A 26508-nucleotide genomic window follows, 5' to 3' on the forward strand; every position below is an offset into this window, starting at 1 on the left:
GCTTGAGTCTGCTCATAACTGACCCTATTAATCAACGGACAGTGTGAGGACGACAAAACACATGCTTGTTAGGCCTCTCCGGTGCAATTAGAGTGCTTACTGGGTTTTCAACCTTCCAGATCTGGCGTTGAGTAGTTTCATTTCTTCTCCGGCGATTGGGAAACTTTGTGCAATGCAGAACAAGTACTGGGGAAGAGTTCTGAGGCCATGACAAGAATCAGGTGCATTGATTAGGACATGTTTTGACACAACTTTTCCCTCAGGAATCAGCGTTGAACGAGTTCCAGTTCCCACTCGATCATCCATTTTCCCACCCTCACTCCCCCTTGAGACTTGTTAGCGCGGAAGTTAAGGTATTCTCCAAGAAATCTATTATGATAATTCTCGGGGAGTTTCTTTGTCAAACGAGCTCACTTTGGCATCAATATTCTCGTGCATGTCGTATGTCCATTGTTGTGACCGAGAAAAGAAGTGCTTGAAGAAAGCCAACCGAGATCGGCAATTTGAACGTCCACTCATTGTTGGTGTTGTCGCCAATCCTCAAAGCGTTTGACCCCTAGGCCCCTGTCAAAGACGAACTCACGGCTCATTTCTCAACTCGACTAACGGTGATGCTATCCTAGGGATCGGAGCTTCAAAGTGGAGCTTTGTAACCTGATCGATTCTTTCTAGCTACCAACCTACCGGTAGCTACTATCTTCGTCAGTTACAAACCTTCCCCTGTTAGAAGGGATGCAGCGGATGACTACTAGGGTATGAGTATATGCAACATTTTGGAAATAGACTTCGCCGCATCCATTCAACTGGCTTGAGCTCTAGTCTGTGATCAGCCGACATGGCTGCTCTCAGAGCGGAATTGACAAAAAGAGATGGTAGGGCGCGGAAACCATCGCCCATACTCAATCCTCATCTAACTGCGACCCGCACTTTCTACGTGGAACAACGAGAAGCTGCTAAACAATTGATGGATGCAAACTGAGGCGAGATTCCAAGTCAAGACATCACATTGGGTGTATGGCTCCCTTCAACAGGTTTTCACTCAATAACAAAAAGAGTTGCCTTGGCAACGCCTTGGATATACGTATTGATATTATAAAAAGGGGGATATAAACTCCGATTAAGTTTGTCCAAATGCCAAGACATCTAGTTGAACTTTTTCTTTGGTACAAAGCAAATGGACGAGCTTTTGGAAAACAACAATCTTTCAAGTAGATTATATTGGTATATTAGATCACTTGACATCTTTCAGAAAGTATCGCTTTCCAAAAGTAATCGATCAATATTGTTGGTACTCTTAGTTACATATTGGCATGAATTTTCACAAACATTTACGTAGTTCGCAGATGCTTTGTCATTAAGGATTGCACTAAAATAGGTCGAAAAAGGACATGTTTTGCCGCATTACCAACATCTACTAATTGTGTTTTAGAAAATGTTTTGTTTCTATGTTTTAAATGGATTTATATATTGATTCGTGTTATTATAAAAATGCCACTATTCCAAAAGATGTTCGTTTTGTTTTTCAAATGGATATCATCCCAAAATTCTTGCTATTTGAGTTAACTGGCAATCAGTTTTGTTAGTACCACCACGTGAAAAAGATGTGTTTGTCACCTGTACGATGCGAAGATCCCCTTTACTTATGTACATACGCGTACTGCTAAATACGAATCCATAGTGAGATGAATGATTGACATCAGTCGCGAGATAGAGACTCTGTTAACAAATGTTGCAAATCAGTTTTGGACAGCTTATTCTACCATGGAATTGATTGCCAAAGTTTTTGTCCTTAAATAGGAATAATGTTTTAGGATTCGTACGAAAAAGCCCGGTAGAAACCAAGACCAATCAGAACTTGCGCGGCTATCACAATAATGACATTTAAATGTGTCTATTTCCTAGGTGTTTGCCTCCGCCACAGATTTGGCTAGCTCTGCCGGTAAACGCACGACAAAATGAATTCAAATGTACCGTACTGTGCTTACTCATGGATCTGGCGATTGCTACACGCGGAGACCGGACAAAGATTTTTCTCTTCAAGGCTATGTTCAAGCAGTAGAAGGAGGAGGAGGAGGAGAATTAAATGCTTCATCACGATTATCTGGTACCAGGGACAACTAGCAAACTATGAATTAACTCAACTCTGAGACATGAATGATTCATTCGGTCTGAGTTGAGGAAAAACAGCCAACCAAATTCAAGTATTCAGGTCTCGAATGCATTTTCAGGGTGAACCCATGTGTCATTGGAAATTCTGGATCACGAAATCGTTCTCATTCCCTAAGGTGGAATCGATTATCGTAGGGTAGATGAGAGCAACGCTACAGCCTTTGATTTTCCTGAGCTTCAACAAGCCAAGCCCAATGAATCAATAGGTCATCATACTAGAATCAATTGACTTTACTGAATGCTAGGCCATAGGACTTACTTTGTGCCCATTAGATCAACGAATTAAAACAAATGCCTCCAACCACCGATGATTCTTCCAAGCAAGATCTTAGGTCACTTAAGACACGAGGACGTGAATGTGGTCGTGTTTGATTGTAATTCCCGGACTTTTAAGCCATTAAAGCATTAGGTGCCAGTCGTGATATCACGTTTGGGAATGAAACGCTCACTCCTGGTTCAACGACGAGATCGACCAAGGATGATCCCGCTCAATTCTTTCAAGACATTGTGTGTTGACGGTTTGACTGTTGGTGCAATTAAAATGTCAGAGGTGTCAAAGGCCCGCTAAAAAGCCAACAATTCCAAGTGGTTCGTTGATTCAGTGACTTACCTATGTGTATGCTGCATGGTTGTCCTGTGTACATTACTTAAAAGCCACACGCAAGATCATACTGTACATAGTACATGTACGATGATAGAGGGGCTTCTTGGAATTTTCTATCATTGATGATGTCAGGAACGTACGCGATTGAATACGAATTCTTTCAGGGAAGAGTGACTAGAAGATTTTATTGTTCTTCGGGCATCAAAAGGAAAACGCTAAGAACATCATCATGAGAGACGAAGAAGGCGAAGGAGGAGGAGGAGGAGGGTTGGTTCACCGCTTAAGAGAGCAACCATAATCACAGTCATATTTGGTTTGGAAGAGGGACAGGGAGTCACATACACCCATACACTCACACTAAGAAGCATGGTAAAAAACTGGTGGGGATCGTTAGCCGTGAATAACCAGTACTTGAGAAGCTCTAGGATCTTGCAAATAGTTGCTCGAGAGTGAGTGAATGAGTGAGTGAGTGAGCGAGTGGTAGGTAAGTGATAGCCATTTTGATTGTCATGAATGAATCTTGCACGGGCCGTCGAAGTCGGGCTCTGATCTCCATCTTGAAATCAAATCGAAGAGAGATTATTAATCAAGCCTAGACCGATGAGGCGTTGTTCCGAGATTCGGAGTCCAAAATGATTTGAGTGTTCACGGGCTCGTCGCTCGTTGGCGGTTTGATTGGACGATGATTGCCAAGACCCGAGTCACTCGAATCGGACGACAATCGAGACAACTTGCTCTGTGCTGGAGTCGATTGGGGAGCCCGACACTCTGGGCCAGGTTTCATGGTGTCGCTGTAGTAGTACATCGAGGAACTTGTCGAGCCTCCACTGGTTGAAGCGACCGGGGACTTTTTGGCCGTGGAACACGTCGAGACCGGAGAGGCATTCCGATGATCCCAGGCGTGGTTAAGTGACGTGGTCATTTCGGAGTGATCTTGTACACCCCGAAGGAGGGGATTGACCATCACTCGGCCACTAAACCGGTTAGGTAATCGCTGCATTGGCTTCCCATGCCCTAGAGTTGGAGTCCCAATGCTGGATCCAGCCTCCACCAGATCTGAAGGCGGTGGGTAGATCGTACTACCACAACTGGTGGCATAAGGGTCAATCTCTTCGTAGATAGGCACATTCTGAGGATATGCATAAGAATCCGTATCACAATCGGCACTGCAAGCACTGTTAGGATCAGAAGGAATCAGGTAAAACGGTTGACCACCGATAATGATATGTGGGTAGCTGTGGTACAAATGAGGTGGGGCCGGAGGTTGGTCTGACAATTGCATTGTATTACTGGGTTGGGCCCGCCCCAGTCGCTCGATGGCGGGGCTCTTTCCATCGCTGCTCGGTCCGGGAATGTAGTGATTGGGCAAAGTCTGACACTGATTCGAAGCGTGCTGACCGGGGACTCGCTCGGAGTGGCTTGCCGTGACCGGGTGGTGAAACGGGTGGTTATGATATGGAGGTGGGGGATGAGGATGAGGTTGGTGATTCATCGACGCAGATGTACTTGATATTCGCTTGATTTGCGACGTGATCGAATGAGTGGACGACGAGGGCAACAGCTGCTCGCTGGGTTGGAATAGAACTTTATGAGGTCCGAGCGAGGTGGTGCCCGAGGAATCTCCGAGTCGCGAGAACGTGGACGAGGGTGGCCCCGATGAATCGATGATGCCACGGGGATCATGGCTTTGACAGGGATGACTGAAGTGGCTGGTGCCCAACAACTGTTGGCTCTCTTTCCGCTTTCTGCAACACACCAGAAAAAAGTGGACTTAGATTAAAGAACTAAAAGCTAGAACAGATTATGAAGTCATTGGCGACAACATTGTTCGTTCGTTCGCTCGTTCGGTATTGTTCGTGCGAAAGTTTGAGAGCAACGGATTTAGGCTAATCGTCCATGTTCTCGCTTGGCTTTGTTCTTAAAGGTCGCTTGCTTCCACTCTCGGGGGTAAAGAACAATCTTGGCTCGACAGACTTGACAAGCACAGAGATAATAATACTGCCCATGGCCTTCGACTAACCCCTTTAACTCTAGACAGAACTTGGCTCTATCCGTGCAGTAACTGTTGCGCTCTTGGTGTGTCGTCGGTGCTAAATCTCCGCTCAAGCATCCTCTCCGCTTTGAACCAGGTACACAGAGGCCATTATTTAATGAGCTCCTCCAAACTTAAAGGAAATGAATCATGGCACTTGTACGTGTTCAAGATTACTTTTCGGAGCTATGAAAATAAGCTCATCGAGTGAGACCCCGGGAAAAGTAAATGAAGACACGGCACCCCAGTGAGCGGCCAGAGTGACCAGCCAACAACGGGCCAGAATCCCAGGGCTACGAATCCGATTGGAGGAAAACCGGACTCGTTCTCGTCCTACTCCTGTACTTGGGGAATGGGATGAAGACTTCCAGTTGAGCAAAAATTTCTCTTTCATTATGGAATGAAGTTGTTTTCCAACCCGAGACTCATTTTGAAATGCTCGATCCCTGCTGATTTGTTCCGAACTGACCATCGAGTATTGTAGTGAGTTGGATGGAATTACTCTGCGGCCATTATTCGCTGCCTCTCCCTCTAGCTCTCTCCTTATTTTGCAATAATGAAGCGTTTGTGTACGTTATAGGTAGTACGTCGTACATAGGTATTGATCAAACTCGACCAAGCCATATTGCTGTTGTCATCCATCAAGACAAGGGAATAATTGAAAAAAGAAAAACGTTCACCATGTTGGTCGACCAATCGGTACGTGTGTGCATATGAGTACACACGTACTAAGTGCGCCAGAAAACACCCATTGATGTGGTGCAAGTAGGTTCAAGGAGCCGAACTCAGGTTTTAAGAGCCTTTTGGATACCGTTTAACCAAGTAAGTTTGATCGTGGTGCCTATCATGCCTTCTTTTCCAATGGTATATGAGGCTGCTGAAACACTTCCGACAGTCCGAATCACGCCTTCAGGCCAAATGCAACATTTTTTCTTAGTAGTCAGTTTGCTAATGAAAAAGATAACTCTCATTTTTTCTTCTTCTTCATCATAATCCTCCTTCTCCTCCTTCTCCTCCTTCTCTTATTCTCACACCTCCAACTTGAACAACACCTCTCACAGATTTCCAGGATTTGCTCTCTGGAGGCTAGCTTTAATTTGTCATTTTGCTCTGCCTGGTTTTCCAGAACCCCAATGAAAACTTACTTGAACACGGCAATGGCCAGAAGCAGGAGAACAATCACAGCCACGAAAGCACACACAAGGATGACAAGCACACTGTGGAACGTATCTTCGAATGGGGAATTTAATATGATAGTGTTGTCACAGGTTTCCAGCTGAGCAATCAGCTCGCTTTGGCTGGGAGATTCGTTGCAGTTCTCAAAGTCCTCCAACCAGGGTGGTCTTGGCGGTGGAGGCAAGTTGAAAGTCGGAGGCGCACACCCATCGCAGTCCCACCTACTACTGGAACTCAACAGGCCTGAGTCCTCTTCTCCAATATGGTAATCGCTCAAGCTGGGATGGAAATGGTTGTTGTTGTTGTTGTTGTTGTTGTTGTTGTTATCATTATTATAGCTCAGGTCGTACTGGCCCGACATTCCGATTGGCGAAGAGACCAAGCGCTGAAAGTAATCAAAACAAGTCGCATGGTTATCAAAGAAAGGCCAGTATGAAGTTATGAACCCGAAATGCATTGGATGAGTTCGCCTAGTCGTCATTTCAATTGGGCAGCATCAATCAGCGAGTGTCCAAGAGCTTCAGTTTGACATAGATTTCAGTTTCATTGCTCCTAGCCCCCCTGACTTTCTGGCTTGGACAAGTCAAAATGATTACAACACGATCCTCAAATGATGGCCTTCTTGTCGCCAAGATCATTAATATAATAACCGGGTCATGACTTTGGACCCAATGGGAGGATCTCTCGTCTTTTCCACGTGCATGCACAACAGTCAAGAAGACGTGGATGAGGAAAGGGAGCAACTAATCGCTCAACCGATTTATAATCATTATTTTTGAGTTTGGCAAAAGTGAATCACGATTTGTAACGGACACTAATCCAACCTACCTGGCTACCCACTCATTAGAGTTTCTCTCCAACGCTGAAGGACCCAAGACCTTCTTGACAGTACAAGTTCATTACCTCGATCTAATTACCCGCTATCATTCTGACTTTTATTCAAATCATCGCTGGCATTTGAACGTATTGTGGACACTACGATTGATCGGTCAATTAATCGATGACAATCTGGTTGGTAACTGCATGTCTTTACATCATTCATGCGCCAAGGCAAAACTGGAGTTCAATGGTGGGCGAGCGAGCCCACTTCACTTTTCTCATGTCTGCGTAGAACCCCTTAACGACTCAATTAGTGAAGAATCCCGAAGGCTCGCTGCGAGCTCACTCAGAAAATGCAACAAGAACATTTTGATCTCCGGGCCCGGAAAAAGAACACAGCATTTGAACATGATAGGATCCCCTAAAACATGGTGGGTCAGTCAGTCGGCTTTGGCTCCGGTTTTGAGATGTTGCTTTCTTTTACGACCTGTTAAACCCTCTTTTGGATGGTTGCGTTTTTTCTCAAGCGTGGGCCACAAGCGCGATGTCTTACCTTGGCTAACGAATGCTCCAATTTAAAGAATGAAGGTCGAGGCAGGAACACTCTGGGCGACACTGAGAACAACTGGGACATGTTGTCGATGATTCTTGGATGGTGTCATTTCTTTAATCTAGCCATTGCTCACTCAAAAACAAAACATGAACTGCCGCTTGGTTGGTTGGTTGGTTGGTTGGTTGGTTGGTTGGTTGGTTGGTTGACTCTTTGGAATACCAATGAGCTATATTTTGGTGCTCTTCCTTCGTTCTTTCTCTTTCTGTTTTTCTATGGTCGTTGTCGTTCACTTGGAGAGGTGCCGATGGCTACTGGAGCGAGAACACTCACTCGTAAAATCCGAAAATGTTGTTTGGTCGAGGGCACCCGCCATTTGCGCCCTCTTCCCTTCCTTCTTTCTTTCGTTCTTTCGTTCCTTCGGTCCTTCGTTCCTTACTTCGTCCGCTCTTCTTCTTGCCTCTCACCTCTCCGTTCGTTTCGTTAGTTCGTTCGTTCGTCCCCCTTCGTTCGCTCAACAGTATAAGTTAGTACTAGGAGTAGCCAAGTCCACGTCTGGATCTCCTCCAGTTCAGTTGTGCCCAGTCGGAGCCTCAGATCTGGCAGTATTTGGGTGGATGGAGACATTTGTCTACTACCTTTCGCGCATACACCACTCCCGGGATCTCGATGGGATGAGGATCGAGCAGATGAACGAGCGCCCTCTCGGTTGGTTGGGCTAACTTGAAGATGAGGTGGACGAGGAAGAAGTCGAGGTGGTGGTGGTGGTGCAACACACTATCACATAACAGCATTCCGTGCCCATCGTCAACACCATCATCATGATCATCATCAACCACATTATGCTTGCTACGAGCAGTGCACCACCGTTTTTGAGAGGGATGTATGTAGTAAAATATACAACAAGCTGGTAGGCGCGGGCGAGTCCAAGAAAAATCATGGACAACTCTTGGGAATCGAGAATTAGACTTATGGCCGCGAGAGCATCATGCCACCACGAGCACAACAATGACAACCTTAAACGATGAAGTGAAGTCCTGGCGAGCAAATAAGCCAGCCAGTCAAGCGGGGAATGGAATTTCGAGCTGGAGCTGCGGGATTCATGTTGATTTGTCGGCGCATGGATGGTCTGCTCTGTCCTCGACGAGAGAAAAATGAGAAAATATTTTCCCAATGTTCTTGTGTTACTCGAGCGAGAGAGAAACAAAGGGCCCGCTAGAAATAGTTCGGACTGTTTTAGTGGTCCAATAATCATCATCACCAACAACAACGATAACAACAACAAGAACTAGCTCACTATTTCACCGCCGAAAACGGGTTGTTGACGGATTACTTCTGGTTCATCGGTTGAACGGAATGCGAACATACCAACGTATGTACATGAGGATGGGGGCGAATGTGCTTCTGTTCACCTTCTGGCTTGATCATGTTACACAGATTAGTGAATACCCGTCGGTAATAATTTCGCTCAGCCCACCACCATATTAAAGGAATTCATAGTGGCACTTTCACACGTTTAATATGGAACAAGTAAACAAGGTATACTTGAAGTCATGTAGATAAACTTTTACTATCACATCACACCTACCGAGATAAGCGTAAAGGCAATCTAATTGGAAATTTCACTTCACTTTTCAGGTTGGGATCAGAAAGGGAAAAAAAATGCCTAGTACTAACACATGTACATTTTTGTTTGCTCCTACATTTTAGTGGAAAACGGAAGTTTTCACGGGGAAGATGAAAACTCCAGCTGACATGAGACACATTTTTAGGCTTTCTACTAAATCGGTTCGTTGACGTCTTCTGGTTTATCTTTATTGTTTGTAATGATGGGTATGGCATAATTGGGCTTGAATCCCAGTGGCGGCCAATTCAAGACGAATACGATTATGACTTGATTACTGCTTGAAATGCATCTCATTGGAATCCTTGCAGTTTAGTTTTAAAGCCAATTTATTTGAGGGTGGCAGGCAGATGCATTGGCAAAAGCTTCCAATGAAAAGGAGAGAACCGGAGAGAACTCAAGAGTCAGATGGAGTACATACGTACATGCAGCAGTATATAAATCGGGTAGAGTAGATGGGAGGGGATGGATAGATGATGAAGTCATCGTTGAAGATGAAAACGTGAACGGAGGGGCAGACTAGGGAACAGGGGTAATTTGCTCCCAGTCAACTACCGCAAAATGGAGTCATTGCATGAACCAACCAACCAACCAAGCAATCCACCAACCCACCACCCGAACCCAAACCCACCAAGGGGGAAGGGAATGCCATCTATACTCTTTCTATAGACTTCTTTTTCAGCCATTGGATCAACGCTGCTTGGTCTGATAGACCGTTTAAGCAAACACATTACCTCAGATGCACATACGTAGAACAGTACGTACATGAAATGAGACCAAGACATCATACTTCAATTGTCTCATGGTTGGGAATAGATTGAGGGCTCCGAGATCCTAGCAGACGTTTTTATCGCTCCATCCAAATGGTGCATAGGCTGAAACTTTTGATAAGTGCGTAGACTGCCAGTACTTGAAGTTGTCTCAAGTTTGAACACCCCATAAATATGTTGGGCCAAAAGACTCAACTTTTTCGCACTAAACATACCAAACTTCAAGGGCCATTTGCTGTACCAGCCATGCAGTATTTATATCACCTGCCCATGGGTGCATGGAAGCACCGAAGGCCTTCTAACTCCCGTCTTTCTTCCCCAGACAAGGCCAAAGCACAAGGGCAGAAACGTATCGATCCAAAACTGCAGGAAAAGTGATTCCCCCTAAGCTACTCTCTCCCTCCCTTTCTCTTAGTGCCATGTTCAAGGTGATAAAAAACCTGCAAAATCCGTAGTCTAGTAATGCCACAAATTTCGAGGTTGTTTCTACTTTCACAAAATGTACCACATGAAAATAGAGATGAGGATGGAACTGGGCTGAAATTTGCTCCAAATCCTGTTGGAACCAAAAGAAACTGAGAGGCGCCAGGAGAGAAGTCTCTTCCAGATTTGAGATGCTAGAGTACAATCATTCAAAGGACAAACATATGACTGACTACTAGCCATGTTGTCCATCCACCAATTGTGGCAAACAATGTGTTGATAAAACGTAGGGATCGGATCATCAAACACGGAAAGAACGCCTCCAAAGAGATGGCGGTAGTTTGGAGAAGCGCTCTCTGGTGTGAAGGGGTGCTGGCATGTTATCAGGTCCAAGAAATTAAACACTCTGGGTCAGAGAGCACGGTGCAGCAGTGCTCAAAGTTTCTATCAACGTCGTCCAAGGCCCAAGACAAAATATTGAGACAGAAAATCCCTTCTGGGTAGCTCCGAAAAGTCTGTTTTGTTGACTCTCAGACAATTTATGAAGGCTGTGTGTTTTGAAATGGCAGAACGAAATGCCCCAAGGGCTAACGGTTGCCCGAGCCAAACCCAGTGAGCTTTCCTCCCTGGCCGAGGTATGAGTTCTCAAGATCGTCAACCTTTTCAAGATTCCCTTTGGGAGAGCAATTCAGTCCAAGTTGTCTCCTCCCCTGCATGGTTTTGATACTTCCAGCTCAAGGCCACGTGGTCGCCAAAGCCAAGCAATACGACAAAGTGCCTCTGTACAATTTGGCCCGGAGGTTGTCCTTGGAACTGTCAAAATTAATCTTTCGTGGATCCTGTACCGTACAGTTCATAGTTATATTATATGCTTTGTCCGTAATTAGTCTTGTTGTGAGCGAGAAATATGAGCCCAATCAAACACGCTATGAACCGATTATTCCGCTCCAAATGAACTTTTGACCGCAAACCACTCATTACGGCACATCGAAGAGGATTTCTCGGTTCTTGATTTGAGCTGTTTCCACGTGATTTTGAGATCCCATTACGATAGCCACGTGCTGGTGAGATCAAATAATTCAACGAACGGAACGAAGGCGAATGAGTTTCGGCACAAACAAATAAAGAAACGAACAGGCCAAGGGCCGAACACTGGTGCCTCTGTGATCGAAGCTTGAAGGAATGGATCGGATCAAGGAGTGAGGCGCAAGGAGGAACAGATTGAGACTGGAAGTGGGTAGCTGAAGCAAAGAAAGTCGTTTTCAGAAGATTAGGAAGAGTTAAACGATATTCCTGGGAAACTGGTGAATAATTGATTCGTCTGAGCTTTGCTCTGTGGTGGGACTCCTAACATCAAACGAACTTTTTTGCTTTTCCTTAGGGCCCTTGGCACACACATACGTACGTGAATAGAGTGCTTGGAGGCCGAGGATTCCAGAACGATAGTAGTTCAGTAGTCCGGTGGAAGCAAGCTGTCGATCAAGAAAACCTCGACTCTGCCGCTGCTTGGCTTTCTTTCATCTTGGCAAACTTGAAACAATCAATATTTGAACGCGTTTTTGATAAAATATTAACCCACTAACTTAAACTTGGTCTCTTTTTGCTCTAACCCTCTTTCCCTCACCTCAGCATGATCAAAGGAAAGAAAGATTGAGGCCAAAAGTGGCCCTTTTTCCTTCCAATTTTCTCGATCTATTCCTAGCTCATGTTCCTCTATCCTCCCGGTCTTACGCACGCAGTACACAGTCACTAGTTGGGTCCTCTTGGCAGCCTTCAAATAGATGGAGAGCCTCCCTTTGAGTGATGGAATTGGTATTGTCACATTTGAAGTGAAAATGAGATTAAGGAGCTCGTTGGAATCCTCACATTCTTTTTGAAAGAGGGTTACATTTGGCAAACGATCAGACTTTTGTTTCCTCTTTTCTCGGCATGATCTTCACGTAAGGGTGGGTCTCCACGCATTGAAGAGGCTTGGTCATTGTGCTCATCAAAGTATTGATTGATGCCAGTTTGACTGGATTCGGATTATCTTCATGCAAACAAATTAAGCTCTCCCTTCTGCTTCAGTTCCCAAGTAGCAATGGAAAATAATCTTCTCCCTAGATGTTTCCCTGTGCAAAATGAAGCATGATGGTACACAACAGCAAATGTCCCAAACAATTGATACAGTAATTCTCGTTCATCCATATTTTGTTGAGCTCATTTCTCTTTGAAGTTTCCCAAATTCGTCCATAGGAGCCTGACGAAAGTTTCAATCACGAACTGGGGAGTTCATCATTGTCTCGTCCACGTGATCATGTTGCCTCTCGGTATAAAAAAAGCTGTTAAGAAAGGACCACCAAGATCCCACTCATTGTTACATGGGCGGATCAATAAATCTCTTTGGAGAGACCTTGTGAACCCATTGGGTCTTAATTCGAGGAAAGCATTACAATAATAACCTCCGAGCGTTCTTTCCTCTTCCCGCGCGCTATCTTTAAAGCTCAACACGTGCTGGCAGGTTTTACTATGACCTGAATCTTGGAACTTGGAAAATTGTACTAGATCCCACAATGTCTTCTTTCAGCAAACAGACATATCGCTGGGTTGCCACTGGATACGACAAATCAAGCGTTTCTGAAAGTGCATTAATTGGATTGTTGAGTGTGTGCCTGTTAGGTAGAGGATTTCCATCCGATTGTGTGTGATTAAGAGTGACTGTAATTATCCACTCATACACAAAGCTTTACCCATTGGTGCGGGTAACATATTATTACATTAATTACGTCGCAATGAGTTTCTCTCACTTGTCTGTGCATATTCGTGTACTCCAAAATTCTGGTGAGCTCACAATGGAACCGTGAGAATGACTCGATGGTGAAATGAGTGAGATCACATCCCAAATGGCGTGAAGAAAATTTCTGGATCATTCCAAAGTGGAAAGAAGTCGAATCGAAATCCCTCAGAGAAGTTCTAAGATATCAAGACCATGCGAAAAAAATCTTGTAATTGCCTTTTATCATATCCCAAATGTTTCAAATGTGGAAATAAACGTTGTTTCATGACTATTTTCAGAACGGAATCAAGGGAATTTTTTAGAATCATACATCATACTTCTATTACAAGTAGAATGTTAACGAAAGGCATTGAGCCCTCAATGAACAGAGGTTACGCCCATCAAAATAAATGAAAATATGTAGCCAAGCGGTTTCCGTTTTGAAAGTCATTAAGGAGGTAACTTGGGTTGCCCTTTTCGAACCCGCACGTGTCCGCCTTAGCTGGCCTAGCACAGTCAATGGCATTTCTCTCTCAATCTCTCTCTCTCTCTCTCCCCCCATATTTGGTACCAACGATGAGCCGATAGAGCCGTACTTGGAACCATTTTCTGTGTCATAGCTGAATACATACATGACTATGAGGTTTATGTGGGGTCGACAATCAGGATGATGCCTTCGTCGCAACGAGATCTCAAATTGGGATTCCCCTTGCTCCATCCAGCCGTCAGGGCAACACCCAATCGTCGATATTTGATGCCATGTGCACACATTATTAAACGCGCTCCAATGATTTGTTCCCCTTAGACCGTCCAATGGAATTGGACCCTAAACTATTCACAAAACTATCGTCCTATCTAATAGATTTGTGAATGAACCACTGGAACATGGAGGGGGTTGCAAAGGTCGAAAAAAACATTTCGAAATCTTGTTAGAAGTCTAACAAACATATTATGTGCTTCTTCAAAGCGGCCTCAGGTCGCTACAATTGGGTACTTTAACTTTCGGCTTGATTGAACGGCTGGATCAGAAGCTATGCCTTTCTCAAAGCTTAAAATAGCTCTGTTCCCTAAATATACAGAATATCTAATTAGCTGATTTTCAACCTGAGCGTCCACTTTCATATTCCAGCGGCTCATGCATGCTCCATGCCATCATGGTTTTAGTGTGATCATTGATGACAAATCGAGATTGTCTATTGGAGGCTTTAGCTTTCTGGAGCCTTTCGTTATGATCACGTGCCTCGGTTGCAATGAAAACCATGGGCCGCTTGGCAGGTGTTGGCCAAGACTTGAACGCCGCGTGGTTGCCGTTGTTTTAACTTTTCCTAAGATCATCTCCTTAACTTAATGCCCGGGTAGCTCCAACATGATATTACGATTTTCCGACTCGAGATTTACACGATGTGTTGTTCTCTGCTATCACCTGCAAATGGTTATCGCTCTTACCACATGCAGTACCTAATGTACACATACATCCTACGAAGGGCGTCCACACTCTCATGACGGGAGAGATGATCTACTTTCAAACACGAATCCGCTTCCGCTCCCTCCTCCTTCCTCAATGGTTTTGCTTAACTATGTATCCGCTCATTGTTGTGTACAATTCTCACTGGCCCATGAATGTGCCTGCATGGATGTTTGGTAAACCAATCATGAAACGAGGAAGAAGGAGGAGAAAAGCCCACCAGCCCACACTCGCCGGAGTGAACGTAGTCGAGCTCTTTAGATCTCAGATAGAGAGAAGGGGGAGGTAGGGGAGTACATCAGTTCGAATTTGAAGCTTTCGGGATCGACTTGGGTGGTCCTACAGTTCAAGCTTGTCCGTACCCTATGATGTATGGTCTATGTCCGTAGTTCGAGCATTGAGGTAATTACAAGACGTGCGTTTTGCGGTGAACAAGCACGTGAAAATGTCTCTGTTGTAACCGGCAAAAGTGACAAACGCGCCCAGCAGAGCGGGCTCTTTTGGCATTCTGCATTTCATATCTCTATATCAAATTGAATTTCACATAGTGTCAGATTTTTCTTGGTTCATCTTAACACCGTTGATCCAAGAATCAGGGAACCGAAACAAAAGACATTGGATCACGTTTGGGTTGAAAATTGTGACATTTTATGCATGCAAGGATTCCTGCACTATGATTCAATTTACAAGCGCTTCTTTTCTTGTGTATTGAAGGCAAGTTTCCTTTCAGCCACTGAACTACACAAGTCAACGTAGAAACCAATCACGGGTCCAGTTCACGAGAGAAGCGACTGCGCCTCCAAAGAGGCCCACCGTACTCACCGTATTTTCCAGCTTACTATCCAGTCGAGTAGACAGCCCAGAGTTTCCAGGGGGATATGATCACAACTCACGTCAGTTGTCAACACAGACATTATTTCAAGCTACTTTTGGCCCTACTTATTCTCCTCATGAGTGAATATCTTCTCCAATGCTCCAATGTTGGAAGGACGGGAACTGATCAAGAAACTCGTGTATTTGAAACCCGATCGATTAAGGTGGTCGGTGTGCTTTATAGAGGTTGAAATGGGTCCTTCCTTGCGGATGGGTCTGGTTGTTAGTTTGGCTTCAATTTAGCGGCAATTTAGCACCCTGTTCCAAGTTTGAGTGGACCAGACAATCTACTCTTCCATCGTCTGATGCCAGAACCACGATTATCCTGGCAGTCACCATTACTCCGTTCAATTGCTCGACAGTTGCACCTTGCGAGGATAGAATCAACGGACCTCACCCTCAACCTTGATGAGGTTGAGTCCCCAAAATGAAGACGTTTTAGACTACAATTGCCACGGCGACTGTGATTGCCAACCTGTCATAAAATACCCTTGGTGTGTCAACTACATAGATACGTGATCGTCTTTTCTCCTAGAATGGATGGCTGGCTATTGATCTCTGTCTTTTGAAGCTAAAAACGGGCAAACCCAGGTGGTTGTCGAAGAAAAGGTAAGTTGTCCATCCATTGAGGGTTGAAAAAGGATCTGGGTCGGGTCTCTCTTTTTCACTCTACCATCTTTGTTGAATTCGTTTGCCTTGGCAAATTTTGCGACATGTCAACGAACATCTACCACGAGTATAGTAGTGTTGCACACTGTCAAATGTGCACCTCACACGTCACACTTTACTAGCCGGGGCCATGTCCAAACGATTGTGGAGTGTGGACTGGGGAAAAAGATCAAAGCACTAAACGTAGGGGTAGATAACAAATTTGATTCAGGCCACAACGAGCAGACTTCAAAGGCCTCACTCTCAACGGGGAAAGTTGGTTGAGCCCTTGTTCAGCCAAAACACATGCCTGCCGTATCCAGGGGCAGTGCCGAGAACGAAATAAAGGAACTTGTAAATCTTGATGTCAACTTTCAAAGCCTCCTTAGCTTTGGAAACATCAGACGGACGGCGTTTATGAAAACGAGGGAATGAGGAAAGCGCGTGTCTTTTAACTTTTAACTCGAACGGTGTATTAATGACAAAAAAACCAAAGCGGATGCCTTAAAAAGCTATACAGCCATCATATATCGTCATGGTAAATGTAATCATATTCACATTCTTCCTCGTTCTCGTGGGAATTTTCGTGTTCGCGTGGCATTGATGTGATATATTTGGCGACTGCCATTACCAAGAATCGATACTGTACGGGTTGCTGAACCTGGAATCGAGACAATACGATGTTGCGTGATTCATTGATTGAAACGCTTTTTCCATGCATGCAGAATTAGAATTTGTATGAATGGGTTATACTTTACCATCAAACATCGGTCCTCTCTCATCTGGCAAACCACTCGAGGCACATCAATATGCGTTGCTCCCTCCTCTATTCGATTTAATATATTATCCAAGCCGATCAAAGTTCCAGTTCGTCCCACTCCAGCCGAGCAGTGGACCACAATAGGTGAGAGTGGGTCGGAGCTCACCATCAACGCATTCATGGCTTGCCTGAGCTCCAAAACTGAATCGGGACTTTCCGGCACGCCATGATCTGGCCACTCCTGATACTGCAAATGCCTTACGTTGATGGTATGATCGCCCTTAGTGACTCGAAGGTGGTCCAAAGCAAGGCCCTTCAAGTGGAACTCTCTTTTGGATTTCTTCGTGGAAACCACTTGAATGGGCCCAAATTGACGCTCATGTTTCCCTGGCCAATATTGATGACATTTAACATTACCTAGAGAGTCAGGGTGAAATTAGGAAAAGACAACGTGCTTGGAAAGCGTCTATGCCAAAGCAAGCGGTTGGTCATTTATTCCCACGTACCTCCTTCTTTCAGTCGTGTGACCATGACAATGAGACTAACTTTGTAATCTAGGATCATCTGCCAAAACGCTTGCCTTGTTTCGGGCAGAGGCCCTTGAGTAGCAATAAAACGTCTTTCTCCTTGGTGGTTCCGGATCCAGCTGGCATTCACATAGTCCTTGCCGTCCACAGGAGTCTTCAGGATCACTCGGCTGTGATTATACGGGATGATGTTACTGTACCGATTCAAACTTGTCCCCAACGAGGAACGTGGAACGCCTTGCCCGACGCTTTTAGATGTTTTGGGAATGTTCACTTCAACATCCCAGGATTGAATGTTTGAATAATCCACATTCAGATTGAAATTGGGCTCTCGAATGCGTTGGTCAAACATTTTGATGGCAATCGGGGAAGATGGAGCACTTTGAATGAGAGGAGTTGGTTCCACAGACCGATTAGAGTGCTTTGGCAGGCTTAATTGTAGATTGAAATAGCACTCTTTAATCCTCCGAAAGAATTTGTCCAATGTTTGTGCTCCGTCGTATTTGACTAACCAATATACGAAAGCACATATCATGGCAAAAAGTAGGGCCAAAAGAATACGTACGGCTCTTAGAGGAGACGTTAGTAGTCGAAATTCAATTACATCCGAGTACATCAGAACAGTCTGACTTTTGTATTTGTAATGAATTTGGATTGGAAGCATTGCCAATGTTGAATTGAATTCGATATTGATGCCCGTTTTGTTGACACGATTCCGAAGAGCGGGACCTACGCAAGAATTGCTGGAATTCGCTTTAAATAAGTCCTCCATTGAAAACAGATTCATGCCTATTTGGTAGGTTGTGCTCTTGAGAAAGCATAAATTGGCCACCGACTCCGACACTTTCACCGTGCATCGGCCTGTGGCGATTTCCACGACTCTAGGCTCGATTTGAATCAAAGCAGCCTCGATGGTTTGAGTTTGAGTTCGAACGGTGTTTGTGGTTTCATCGTTCTTGCATCCCAGAGCCTTCACCGCCAACTCAATCGTCTCTCCGGGTTGCAAAGTCGGCCTTGTAGTAATGACTATATCACGCGCAAAGGTTAAGGGAATTGCCGACTCCGAAGTAGCACCTACAAGCTCCAATTCGATGACGCTTGTACTGTTGAGGAATGCGTTGGACGGCAATTTCACTCGAGCTTGTAAAAATGGGTTAAAAGGAGTCAAAGCCTCCATTGGCGATACAGACGTCAACACAGTCTTGGGTGCACTGATGGCGTTGCAAATAGTATGTACAAATTGGCAAACCTTTTTGGAACTAGACGTGGCTTGAAGCTTAAAAGTCACACAAAAATGATACTCTTCCTTGGCTTTCAAGTTATGGCACTCACCCTCCTCAGATGTTTTCTTAGATAGATTCTTTAGGCTGCATGTCAGAACTGTCTCGGAGAGTTGACCTTGGTTTGGGCAGATGGTAAATGATAAAAGCTCGATGGTGTTTTCACTCGGTTTTGGCCTAACAGTTATATTGACATCCCTCAAGGATGGGATAGTTTTATAATCTAGGTAACTAGAATCACCCCAAGAGTGATTATTATGGCCACGAACTGCAAAACGTATGTCGCTATTAGCAATCAAATTTGGAAGTTGTCTTTTCGTCTCCACGCTTTGATATGTCACATTAGGGATTTGCTCGCGCTGCACATTTTTACAATATTTCCCATCTGAAGAATTCGAAGGAATGCTTGTCCATTGAATTTCGTAAAAATCCGGTTTGCAATTACCTTTGTCAGTTGTCTTGATCGTGATCGTGCGCTGGCCATTTTCATTTTGATCGATGCTAATATTGGGACTTCTGGGAACATTGGGCGGAATTGTAGTAGTATTGGCACATAATGTTTTGTTTGACTGATTGTCAATGGTTAGATTCATGCAAATATTGTAGCCAAAGCACGGCTTGATATCGTGATCAAGGGTAAAATGTTCATCGTTTAGAAATGAATCATAGTCTAACTCAAACCTCTTCTCGATTCCATATGCTTCGTTTTTGCGAAAAAGAGTGCCGTTGATTTTCCCGGAATAAAGCTCAGGTTCGAGATCCAGTGTAATGTTAACTCCATTACGTAAAGCACGCACAAAATAATGTTCTTCCGTGATTTGAATGCTTGGCGCCGTTAGGTAGACTACCGATGAACTCCAATCACTCGTAAATAGTGAATTCGATACTGCCACTTTCACTTCATATTGGGAATATGGAAATAAATCCGTAATTACTCTCGAATTTTCAGTAAAGTTTTCAAAGATTTCTTCTTCTTTAACTTCATTTTTTTTCGAGCAACAAGGCGTTTCGTCGCGGTAGGATTTGCATTCATAATAAAGCGTAAACTTGGTTAGATTACCATTTAGGTTGACGTTGTCGTAGTTCCAGTGGACGGTAATGGAAAAGGGCTCCAATGCGACATTTTGTTTTAAAACTGTGGGTGAACCCTCTGGTTTTTCTTCTAGCGTGCGAATCAGCCAACTCTTTTCATATTGGCATAGGGCAGAGTTTCCACCGACTGTTCCACCGACTGTTCCCTCGACTTTCAATGATATTAGGTATTCTTGATTAGGGTGCAAGCCCTTCAGTTGAAATTTGTTACTTTGATTCAATGAGGAATTTTGGATCTTCAATTCATATCTATAGTTTGACAACTCCGCAGGAACTTGAACATCGATTTGACGACTGTGGGGAGTGAATGAAAGATTCACTTCATTTGTTGAGATTATCGCAAGTCGAGTGGAACTCATTTGGTTCCATTGGGAATTGTGTTGTTGTACACTAACGTTGCATTTGTGGGTTGTCCCTGGACATAGTTGCTCAATGTGGATAGTTTGATTATAGGTTTTATTCATTCTATGATGGGTCGCGGGACACTCGATCATAACTGCTGTTGTCCACGATTCACATTTCCTATCAATTCCAAACACCTTGAGGTGTGCGCTGAAGGTGGTAATGGATTCGGTTGGAACAGTCACGTTTAGATCCTGCACGTTTGGTTTTGTCAACAAACTCCGTCGGATGACAAATGGAGAATTTGTAAAAGAGGCATTCTTCCGGTTGAAGACAGCTGTAATTCTCACACTGACGTTCGTGCATGGGTCAAGGCGAAGGGATTTCTCAATCTTTTGACCGAGATCTCTAAAACTAACGTTGAAGGTGCTGCTTTGCGGCAAAGAGATATTCACAAATAGCCCAGAGGTGCAATTTTTTAGATAATCAGTTACCTCCAGATGTTTTTGAATGTTATTCGAAACCGCATTGATCGTAATCTGATCATTCTTATCATTCACTTCAACTGTCAGGTTTTTTTCCATATCAGTCCAAGCTTTCTTGTCAGTTTCGTTGTACTTGATCTCCTCACACGAAGAAGCATCAATTATAGGTAAAATCATGGCCAAGATGCACAAAAGGTGAACAATGAAAACGAAATTTTTCCCCATGTTGGAAAATGCTAACCACACTGAGGATGGTTGGTTTCTGAAATCAATTGCAAAACTAACATTTGTTGTGCCTTGAGTCTCCTTTGATAAGAGGACAACGTTTGTCACGTTTCTTCCGTTGCCATAGTTTTGCTTATCGAAATTATTTTTCCCTGTTTGATGGCTTCAAAATCCATTTTAAAGAAATGCGCTTTATTTCAGCACTCCCTTACGTCGAAGATAATTGACAATGAAAGGCGTGGATGTGAGTGTAATGCTAATTCTCACGGGAGCAAAGCACTTATGGACGGCATACGCCACCACGAATGTAGTGGCGCCCGTTCCGATGTCGCTCGTGGCAATTTTGGATCCAATGAAGGGAATATGCGACACAATCGACACCATATCGATCCCGCTAAAATAGAATAAAAGGATTTCGGTAAATCGATAACAGAAGCCTCCAGTAACATCAAATTCATTGCCTTTAGTTCGAATTTAATTTCAAAAGCAATTTGAAAATGAAATTGAATTACGAGCTTTTTGAAGCAGACTAAAAGTAGCTGACCTTACACCTGAATTAAAATTTGATGGTGATATCTTCTTCGACTTCCTATGAGTGTTTTATAACGTATATGATTGAATTAATCTTTTCATATCACCTTACTAGTTAGGCAAAGTTTTAAAACACCCTTCGATATTCTTCAGATAAACCGCAGAAAACGAGCATTGAAATGTGATATAATGCATTTTAATTTATATGCTTTCTAAAAGCAATCAAAACTAACTTTATTTCAAACCAAGGCAATCAGAACTTCAGTTCCTTTCATTTTGTTTTGAACGTAATCAACCCTGGTTCTTGTTCGGTAATTCTGAACCGCATTCATGATGGGAGGAAAAGGAAGTCTTGTGTTATCATCATCAAGTCCTAAGCAGAATCGCGCTTCTTAAGCACATTACATTTGAATTTAAAAAAAACGAGGCTTTTTATAACGTACGTACAATCTGTACGTACCTGGCTACTCCAGCGTAAAAGCCTCCCAATGACGCCAAGGAAATGCCAACGTGGAATACGAGAACGGTCGATCCGTAGTCCTTCACAGCTTGTTTCAAAAGCTGCCGTTTACTCAATGTGGGCGGGTCGGATGCGGCCTGCCCTGGCGGGGCCTTGACCTCATCGGCTTTCTGAGGTGGGAGTTGAGACGAGAAATGCCGACAACTACCATAAATGACTGGCCAACGAATTCCGGGATCTTCAAGGATCCAGCATGGCTGAGGGCCACTCCAGGGAATGGTGCACATCTTTGAATGAGAGGATAAAGCTAAATGAATAAATGAACCGTCTTCTAAAACCGTAGGTAAATTGCAATAATGACTATTTAAGATAGTGATGAAAAGTTCCAATCTCTTAATCTTGAAATGGGGAGACTCGCTTATCTCATTGGATGTGGTCCTTGTGGATGGTTTTCCAACCTAAACATGTGCGACCCAAAGAGAAACATTGGTTTCCCACCTGTTTCGCTTACCCGGGAATTTCGTCTCAAATACTTCCGAACATCCGTGTTGGTCGTTCGGATCAGATTCGAGAAAATGGAACCAGGGGTCTTTCCTCGCGAAGTCCATACATGATCGCTACAAAAACATCACGGATGACAAACTTGCAAGAAAAACCAAACCCGTCTCAACATTGAAACCTGTTTAGATGAACCCAATCAATGGGAGTCACAGCACGAGTACTTGACTTTGGAACGGTTTGGCACGGATGTCGAGCCTCTCGTAGTGCTAAAGTGAAAAAAAGATCAAACACAATCAAAGCTCCACGCTCTGAGGAGTATAAAGTAAATTAAGCTGACCATGATCCCTACTCGAAATCGATCCCAATGTTGAGGTGATGTGATTTTGAGATGACTTCGACCTGACCCTTCTCATGGGGAGAGAGGCCCAAGACATTTTCCTGGTGGAGAGTGGAGCCTTCCTTTGGCCCCTTCCTGTGCCGTAATCCTCAAGTGTGGTAAGGAGGCTCTCGGATGCATCCAGGAAAACCCCGGACAAACCAGGGGGAACCACGTGTAACCAGGAGGAACAAACACAGCGATGTAATAGATGATGATACAAGTGATGATACCCACAATATCTTCTACTGGTGTGTGTGTCTGTGTCGTACTTTATGTCAATCCCGTCGATCCACATCAATCCCTATCAGCTGAGCTCTGCCAATTCTGCTCCCTAGCTCCCTCCCTCCTTCCATGCAGGACCCTCCTGTGTGGCTGGAAAACTTGGCTCGATCAAAGCATGTTGAGGGGAGGGAGTCAGGCTTGGTCATTCTCGTCATTCTGCCGAGCCCAAGGGGCTGCTATGAGTGCTATCAATGGTGCTACCGTCCCGCCCGAAACCTCCGACCTGGATAGAGCTCAAAAATTGGCGCTGAACCGACGGGCATCAAAAGACTTGTTTTTAACTTTCGTATTAACATAGTTGAATGTTGCCTAATAGCTCTTTATTAAGCCTAACACCGGGTACTGTATTTCATTTGCTACCTTGACCATTGGGAAGGATCAAACTCGATAGACTGATTGGTTTTCGTTTTTTATTCATGGGGCAGGAAGTCTTGAATACAGTCATTACATCCTCCGGAACCCATCATGTCCTCGACACACTCGTGGGACACTCCTTGACCCGAATTGGAGCACATGGAAATCGAGCTCAACACCACGGCCGAGCAATGCAAGCAAGTCAGATCTTGTGAGAACGCCCGATATTGATGTCGGTCTTCCGATTGCAATGAGATTTCGTCGGACCCGTCCAAGCAATCGGGCCATCCATCTCCCACCCATTTCTGGGGAATGCATCGCCCATCACAGTTGGCAAAATCCACGGAGCACGACGATTGGGCCCCCGTCTCCTCGCACGAAGACCAGGGCGAGGAGCAACATCGGGTTTGACCTTGGCAAGTCCGGAGATATCCTTTGTGATGACTGGCATCGCATCCCTTTTTGGTGGCTAGGAAGTCTTGAACCAACTGAAAGGGCTGTCGATTCATGTAGCGGATGAAATTGACGATGATTCGGTCCTTCTGACGTTGGGACCCGTGGCCAAATCCGTTCAAGTCATTCAAGACCGGGAGGCAGTGATCCAATTTGGACAAGGACGAGGCTGGTGATTGAGTGTCCTCTGATTGGTCTCGAGGCGTCAAGGCTCGTGTTTGAGGCTTCTGATAAGCTGACGGGGTTTGCGGGGGAACGACTCTCGTGGTTTCATGGGTAATCGGAGGTCCATTTTGAGATGAGTGTATTTGGACGGAAGGTCCTTGAAAGTCTGTGGCGTAGCTTGTTACCATGGGCGAATATTTGTAATCGATTCCTAATTGCGGTCCCTTGTTTTCACGAGCAATGATCTGAAACACGTAGTCGACACCCTTTTCCACCTTCACCAGAGCGGATCGTTGGGCTTTCAGCGTAAAATCCGACAGTTTGTATTGGGAGGGTTTGAATCGGGGATGGGATTTGATCATGAAGTCCACATTTTGACAGCCTGATCCACCAAATATGTGCGCCCACTCTAAATGAACGTGTTCGAGATCGACTCGCAAGGCTTTGGGTTGACCGTAGAATGGATTGGAACCTGGTTTCCAACATAAGTCCGCATGGATGAGGGCGGGACAAATGATCGCCGCCAAAAGCAAAATCCAGGGTGAGTGGGACGACATCAGGAATGTTACTGAAGAGACAAATCCTGAAATTTATGCCTGTTGATGTCGCACGCTAGAAAATTCCTTTCCTTCCGAGAAAAGATGAACTCGTTTTCTATTCAAGGTCAAGATCATTTCGTCGATCGCCAAGGTTGATGGAGGAGGCCAACAATACTGTCGATGGATGGCTTGAGAGGAACGGAAAATTGCTTACGTAACACATAATCCATGACGAGGGAATCAATGCTCTTATCTTGGGTTATATTTTTGAAAAGATTAATAGACTGTTGTGAAAAGGTTAATAGATTGCAAATCTGTATAGAAACATTAATCGGTTTCAGGATATCACAGCTCTTCGGGATTTTGAAATGGTTGCCGTCGAACGGGCAAATTGCTAGTGTTCCTGCGGTTTTGAGATCGTTGTCGAGCCATGAACTCTAAGTCGGTAGATACAAGTATACAACATATGGCCATGGTTGGAAAGGATCTTCATTTCCACAATATTGAATTCACGATCTTGGTGTTGATGAATGGGAAACGTCTGCAGAGAATTGCCATCGTCCATGTAGGTGAAGTTTCCTAATGACAAGGGCGATTCATCATGGACGTCGGTTAATCCAAAAATCTCGAATTGCTTGGGCGCGGATTCAATCGAATTGGTAGGAGACACCATTTTGGGCATGTGCTCTAGTGTCACGGCGTGAACGGTAATTCGCTCACTCAATTGGATCACCACCGAGCCGAGTGAACCTTTGAAAGCCCAACATTGGCCCGGATTGGCGCCGGGTTGCAAAATCGTCCGCGGGGTGTTCTTTTCCCACCAAATGGGAATACCGAAAACGGAATACACGGCACTGACAGAGTCATACGTTTCGGTACAACGCGTGGTTAAAACAGAACCACCGATGGATTCTTGGGCGTAATCAAACCGACCCGTCTTGTCCGCGTCGTAAATGCGCAAGGCATGATCAACCAACGTTTGAACCTGATCTGGCGGGGAACCCTCGTTGGGCACAGTCCCATTCAACGACAATTTTTCGTACTCGGCGCGAACACTTTCGCGGATTTGGGCTCCCAGATCCGTTTCTTCGATAACTTCACGGGCAGTTTGTCGCAAGGTCGAAGAGGAATGCTGGGTGAGATCAGCGAGCCACGCCCGTTGGAGGGAATCAGTCAGATCAGCCATTTGTCCTTGGGTTAACGACTGGGCCTCCTCCTTGGTTAGACATGAGCCCACCAAATTGGTTTGCAGTTCTTGAAAGAGTGGATTTTGACCCGCGGCTAGATCTTGGAACCAATCAGCGGCCAAGGATTCGATTTCAGATCGAATATTTTCGGACGATGAGCAACAGGCGGCAATCTGATCGCGTAAGGCCGTTTCCCTTTCAGCGAGTTTCTGCACACCACGATCCAAATCGCCCAAATGGCTCACCGAACCCCATCCCCTCCCTGAGCCGCCGGTGCTCTTCCAGTTGGTTTTGCCAGGCCGCAGTCCGTTCCTCTAGCTCCAGAAGGGCCTGATCCACGCGCGCTTGGGCTTGGGCTTCGATCTGGGCCAATTGCCGTCCAATCTCAGTCTGACGGCGTGTTTGAATGTGTTCAATCTCCGCTTCCAGTCTTCGCTTTTCCCGCTCGCCCCGTTCCAGTACGCTCTGAAGCTGAGCCTCGACTTGGGCCACCTTCTGCCGCTCTACGGCTTCCAGTTGACGGGTCAAATCCTCGACTTGACGGACTGACACGCGGCGGAGCACGTTTTGAAAGTTGGGGTGGGCCACCAGGCGCTCGACTAAGACTTGGTCATGCCCCCGCCTTGGCCGGGCTAGACGAGAGCAAGATGAAGCTAGTCCAGGATCTCGAAATTGAAATGATGACCGACATGTACGCGCGTTTGACTAATGCTTGCCACAAGAAATGTGTACCGCCTAAGTACCGAGAGCCCGACCTGCAGAAAGGCGAGTCCGTATGCATCGATCGGTGCGTGGCCAAGTACTTGGACGTGCACGAGAAGATCGGCAAAAAGCTCACCGAAATCTCCATGCGCGATCAAGACTTCCAACAGCGCGTGGGCGCAGGGGGCTTGGCCACTCCCAGCTAGCCGGATTTTCGCGTGCCCCCATGCCAATACTACAGTCCCTGATTGATCCGCACGTTTGCTTTTGCCTGTCCGCGGATGACCACGATGGATCGAGAAATAAATAGTTTGTTCGTTACTTGCCGCAGCCAGG

At 45.0% G+C, this 26508-nt stretch overlaps 6 protein-coding genes across 9 annotated transcripts; 1 reads left to right on the forward strand and 5 right to left on the reverse strand.

The window, feature by feature from the left end:
• Nucleotides 1-2934: 2934 nt before the first annotated feature.
• LOC131885553 (uncharacterized) lies at nucleotides 2935-7794 on the reverse strand. Its single transcript, XM_059233626.1, has 3 exons — nucleotides 7354-7794; nucleotides 5951-6366; nucleotides 2935-4518 (listed from the first exon to the last, which is right to left on the reverse strand). The coding sequence occupies exons 1-3, from the start codon at nucleotides 7432-7434 to the stop codon at nucleotides 3366-3368; spliced, it is 1650 nt and encodes a 549-aa protein (XP_059089609.1). The 5' UTR covers nucleotides 7435-7794; the 3' UTR covers nucleotides 2935-3365.
• An 8458-nt stretch (nucleotides 7795-16252) lies between these two features.
• Nucleotides 16253-20707, reverse strand: LOC131884562 (uncharacterized). 3 transcript variants are annotated; one of them, XM_059232389.1, is made up of 4 exons: nucleotides 19536-20707; nucleotides 17175-19373; nucleotides 16667-17085; nucleotides 16253-16569 (listed from the first exon to the last, which is right to left on the reverse strand). In XM_059232389.1, the coding sequence occupies exons 1-4, from the start codon at nucleotides 20617-20619 to the stop codon at nucleotides 16432-16434; spliced, it is 3840 nt and encodes a 1279-aa protein (XP_059088372.1). In that variant the 5' UTR covers nucleotides 20620-20707; the 3' UTR covers nucleotides 16253-16431. The 3 variants fall into 3 exon arrangements, with proteins under 3 accessions (XP_059088372.1, XP_059088373.1, XP_059088371.1); XM_059232390.1 differs by having other exon boundaries at nucleotides 17175-19861; nucleotides 19963-20019; XM_059232388.1 differs by having other exon boundaries at nucleotides 17175-20707.
• An 83-nt stretch (nucleotides 20708-20790) lies between these two features.
• On the reverse strand, nucleotides 20791-23030 carry LOC131884565 (uncharacterized). Of its 2 annotated transcripts, none has more exons than XM_059232393.1 (5): nucleotides 22461-23030; nucleotides 22290-22377; nucleotides 22122-22227; nucleotides 21611-21897; nucleotides 20791-21013 (listed from the first exon to the last, which is right to left on the reverse strand). In XM_059232393.1, exons 1-5 carry the CDS (start codon nucleotides 22783-22785, stop codon nucleotides 20812-20814), a joined length of 1008 nt encoding a protein of 335 aa, XP_059088376.1. In that variant the 5' UTR covers nucleotides 22786-23030; the 3' UTR covers nucleotides 20791-20811. The 2 variants fall into 2 exon arrangements, with proteins under 2 accessions (XP_059088376.1, XP_059088375.1); XM_059232392.1 differs by having other exon boundaries at nucleotides 22449-23030.
• Nucleotides 23031-23162: 132 nt separating this feature from the next.
• On the reverse strand, nucleotides 23163-24440 carry LOC131884564 (uncharacterized). Its single transcript, XM_059232391.1, has one exon. The coding sequence runs from the start codon at nucleotides 24299-24301 to the stop codon at nucleotides 23183-23185; it is 1119 nt and encodes a 372-aa protein (XP_059088374.1). The 5' UTR covers nucleotides 24302-24440; the 3' UTR covers nucleotides 23163-23182.
• An 83-nt stretch (nucleotides 24441-24523) lies between these two features.
• LOC131884566 (SUN domain-containing protein 1-like) lies at nucleotides 24524-26081 on the reverse strand. The gene has a single exon (XM_059232394.1). It carries the CDS (start codon nucleotides 25467-25469, stop codon nucleotides 24678-24680), a length of 792 nt encoding a protein of 263 aa, XP_059088377.1. The 5' UTR covers nucleotides 25470-26081; the 3' UTR covers nucleotides 24524-24677.
• On the forward strand, nucleotides 26082-26360 carry LOC131884567 (mitochondrial import inner membrane translocase subunit Tim10-like; the record flags this gene model as incomplete). Its single annotated transcript, XM_059232395.1, is given in 1 exon segment — nucleotides 26082-26360. A coding segment is annotated over 1 exon segment (243 nt), but the record flags the coding sequence as incomplete, so codon positions are not given.
• Nucleotides 26361-26508: the final 148 nt, after the last annotated feature.

Source organism: Tigriopus californicus, chromosome 8, assembly GCF_007210705.1.
Source record: "Tigriopus californicus strain San Diego chromosome 8, Tcal_SD_v2.1, whole genome shotgun sequence".
NCBI lineage: Eukaryota > Metazoa > Arthropoda > Copepoda > Harpacticoida > Harpacticidae > Tigriopus > Tigriopus californicus.

Excerpts from the sequence above, each read along its gene's own strand:
- LOC131885553 (XM_059233626.1), bottom strand. The coding sequence starts at position 7,434 with ATGTCCCAGTTGTTCTCAGTGTCGCCCAGAGTGTTCCTGCCTCGACCT. Across the intron at positions 6,367-7,353 it reads TGGAGCATTCGTTAGCCAAG|CGCTTGGTCTCTTCGCCAAT; the intron begins GTAAGACATCGC and ends GATTACTTTCAG. Across the intron at positions 4,519-5,950 it reads CTGGCCATTGCCGTGTTCAA|AAAGCGGAAAGAGAGCCAAC; the intron begins GTAAGTTTTCAT and ends GGTGTGTTGCAG.
- LOC131884562 (XM_059232388.1), bottom strand. The coding sequence starts at position 20,619 with ATGGGGAAAAATTTCGTTTTCATTGTTCACCTTTTGTGCATCTTGGCC. Across the intron at positions 17,086-17,174 it reads CACACGACTGAAAGAAGGAG|GTAATGTTAAATGTCATCAA; the intron begins GTACGTGGGAAT and ends CTGACTCTCTAG. Across the intron at positions 16,570-16,666 it reads GAGAGGACCGATGTTTGATG|GTTCAGCAACCCGTACAGTA; the intron begins GTAAAGTATAAC and ends TCTCGATTCCAG.
- LOC131884565 (XM_059232392.1), bottom strand. The coding sequence starts at position 22,785 with ATGTGGATCGACGGGATTGACATAAAGTACGACACAGACACACACACC. Across the intron at positions 22,378-22,448 it reads GATTTCGAGTAGGGATCATG|CACTACGAGAGGCTCGACAT; the intron begins GTCAGCTTAATT and ends TTTTCACTTTAG. Across the intron at positions 21,014-21,610 it reads TTTTACGCTGGAGTAGCCAG|CGGGATCGATATGGTGTCGA; the intron begins GTACGTACAGAT and ends ATTCTATTTTAG.
- LOC131884564 (XM_059232391.1), bottom strand. The coding sequence starts at position 24,301 with ATGTCGTCCCACTCACCCTGGATTTTGCTTTTGGCGGCGATCATTTGT.
- LOC131884566 (XM_059232394.1), bottom strand. The coding sequence starts at position 25,469 with ATGGCTGATCTGACTGATTCCCTCCAACGGGCGTGGCTCGCTGATCTC.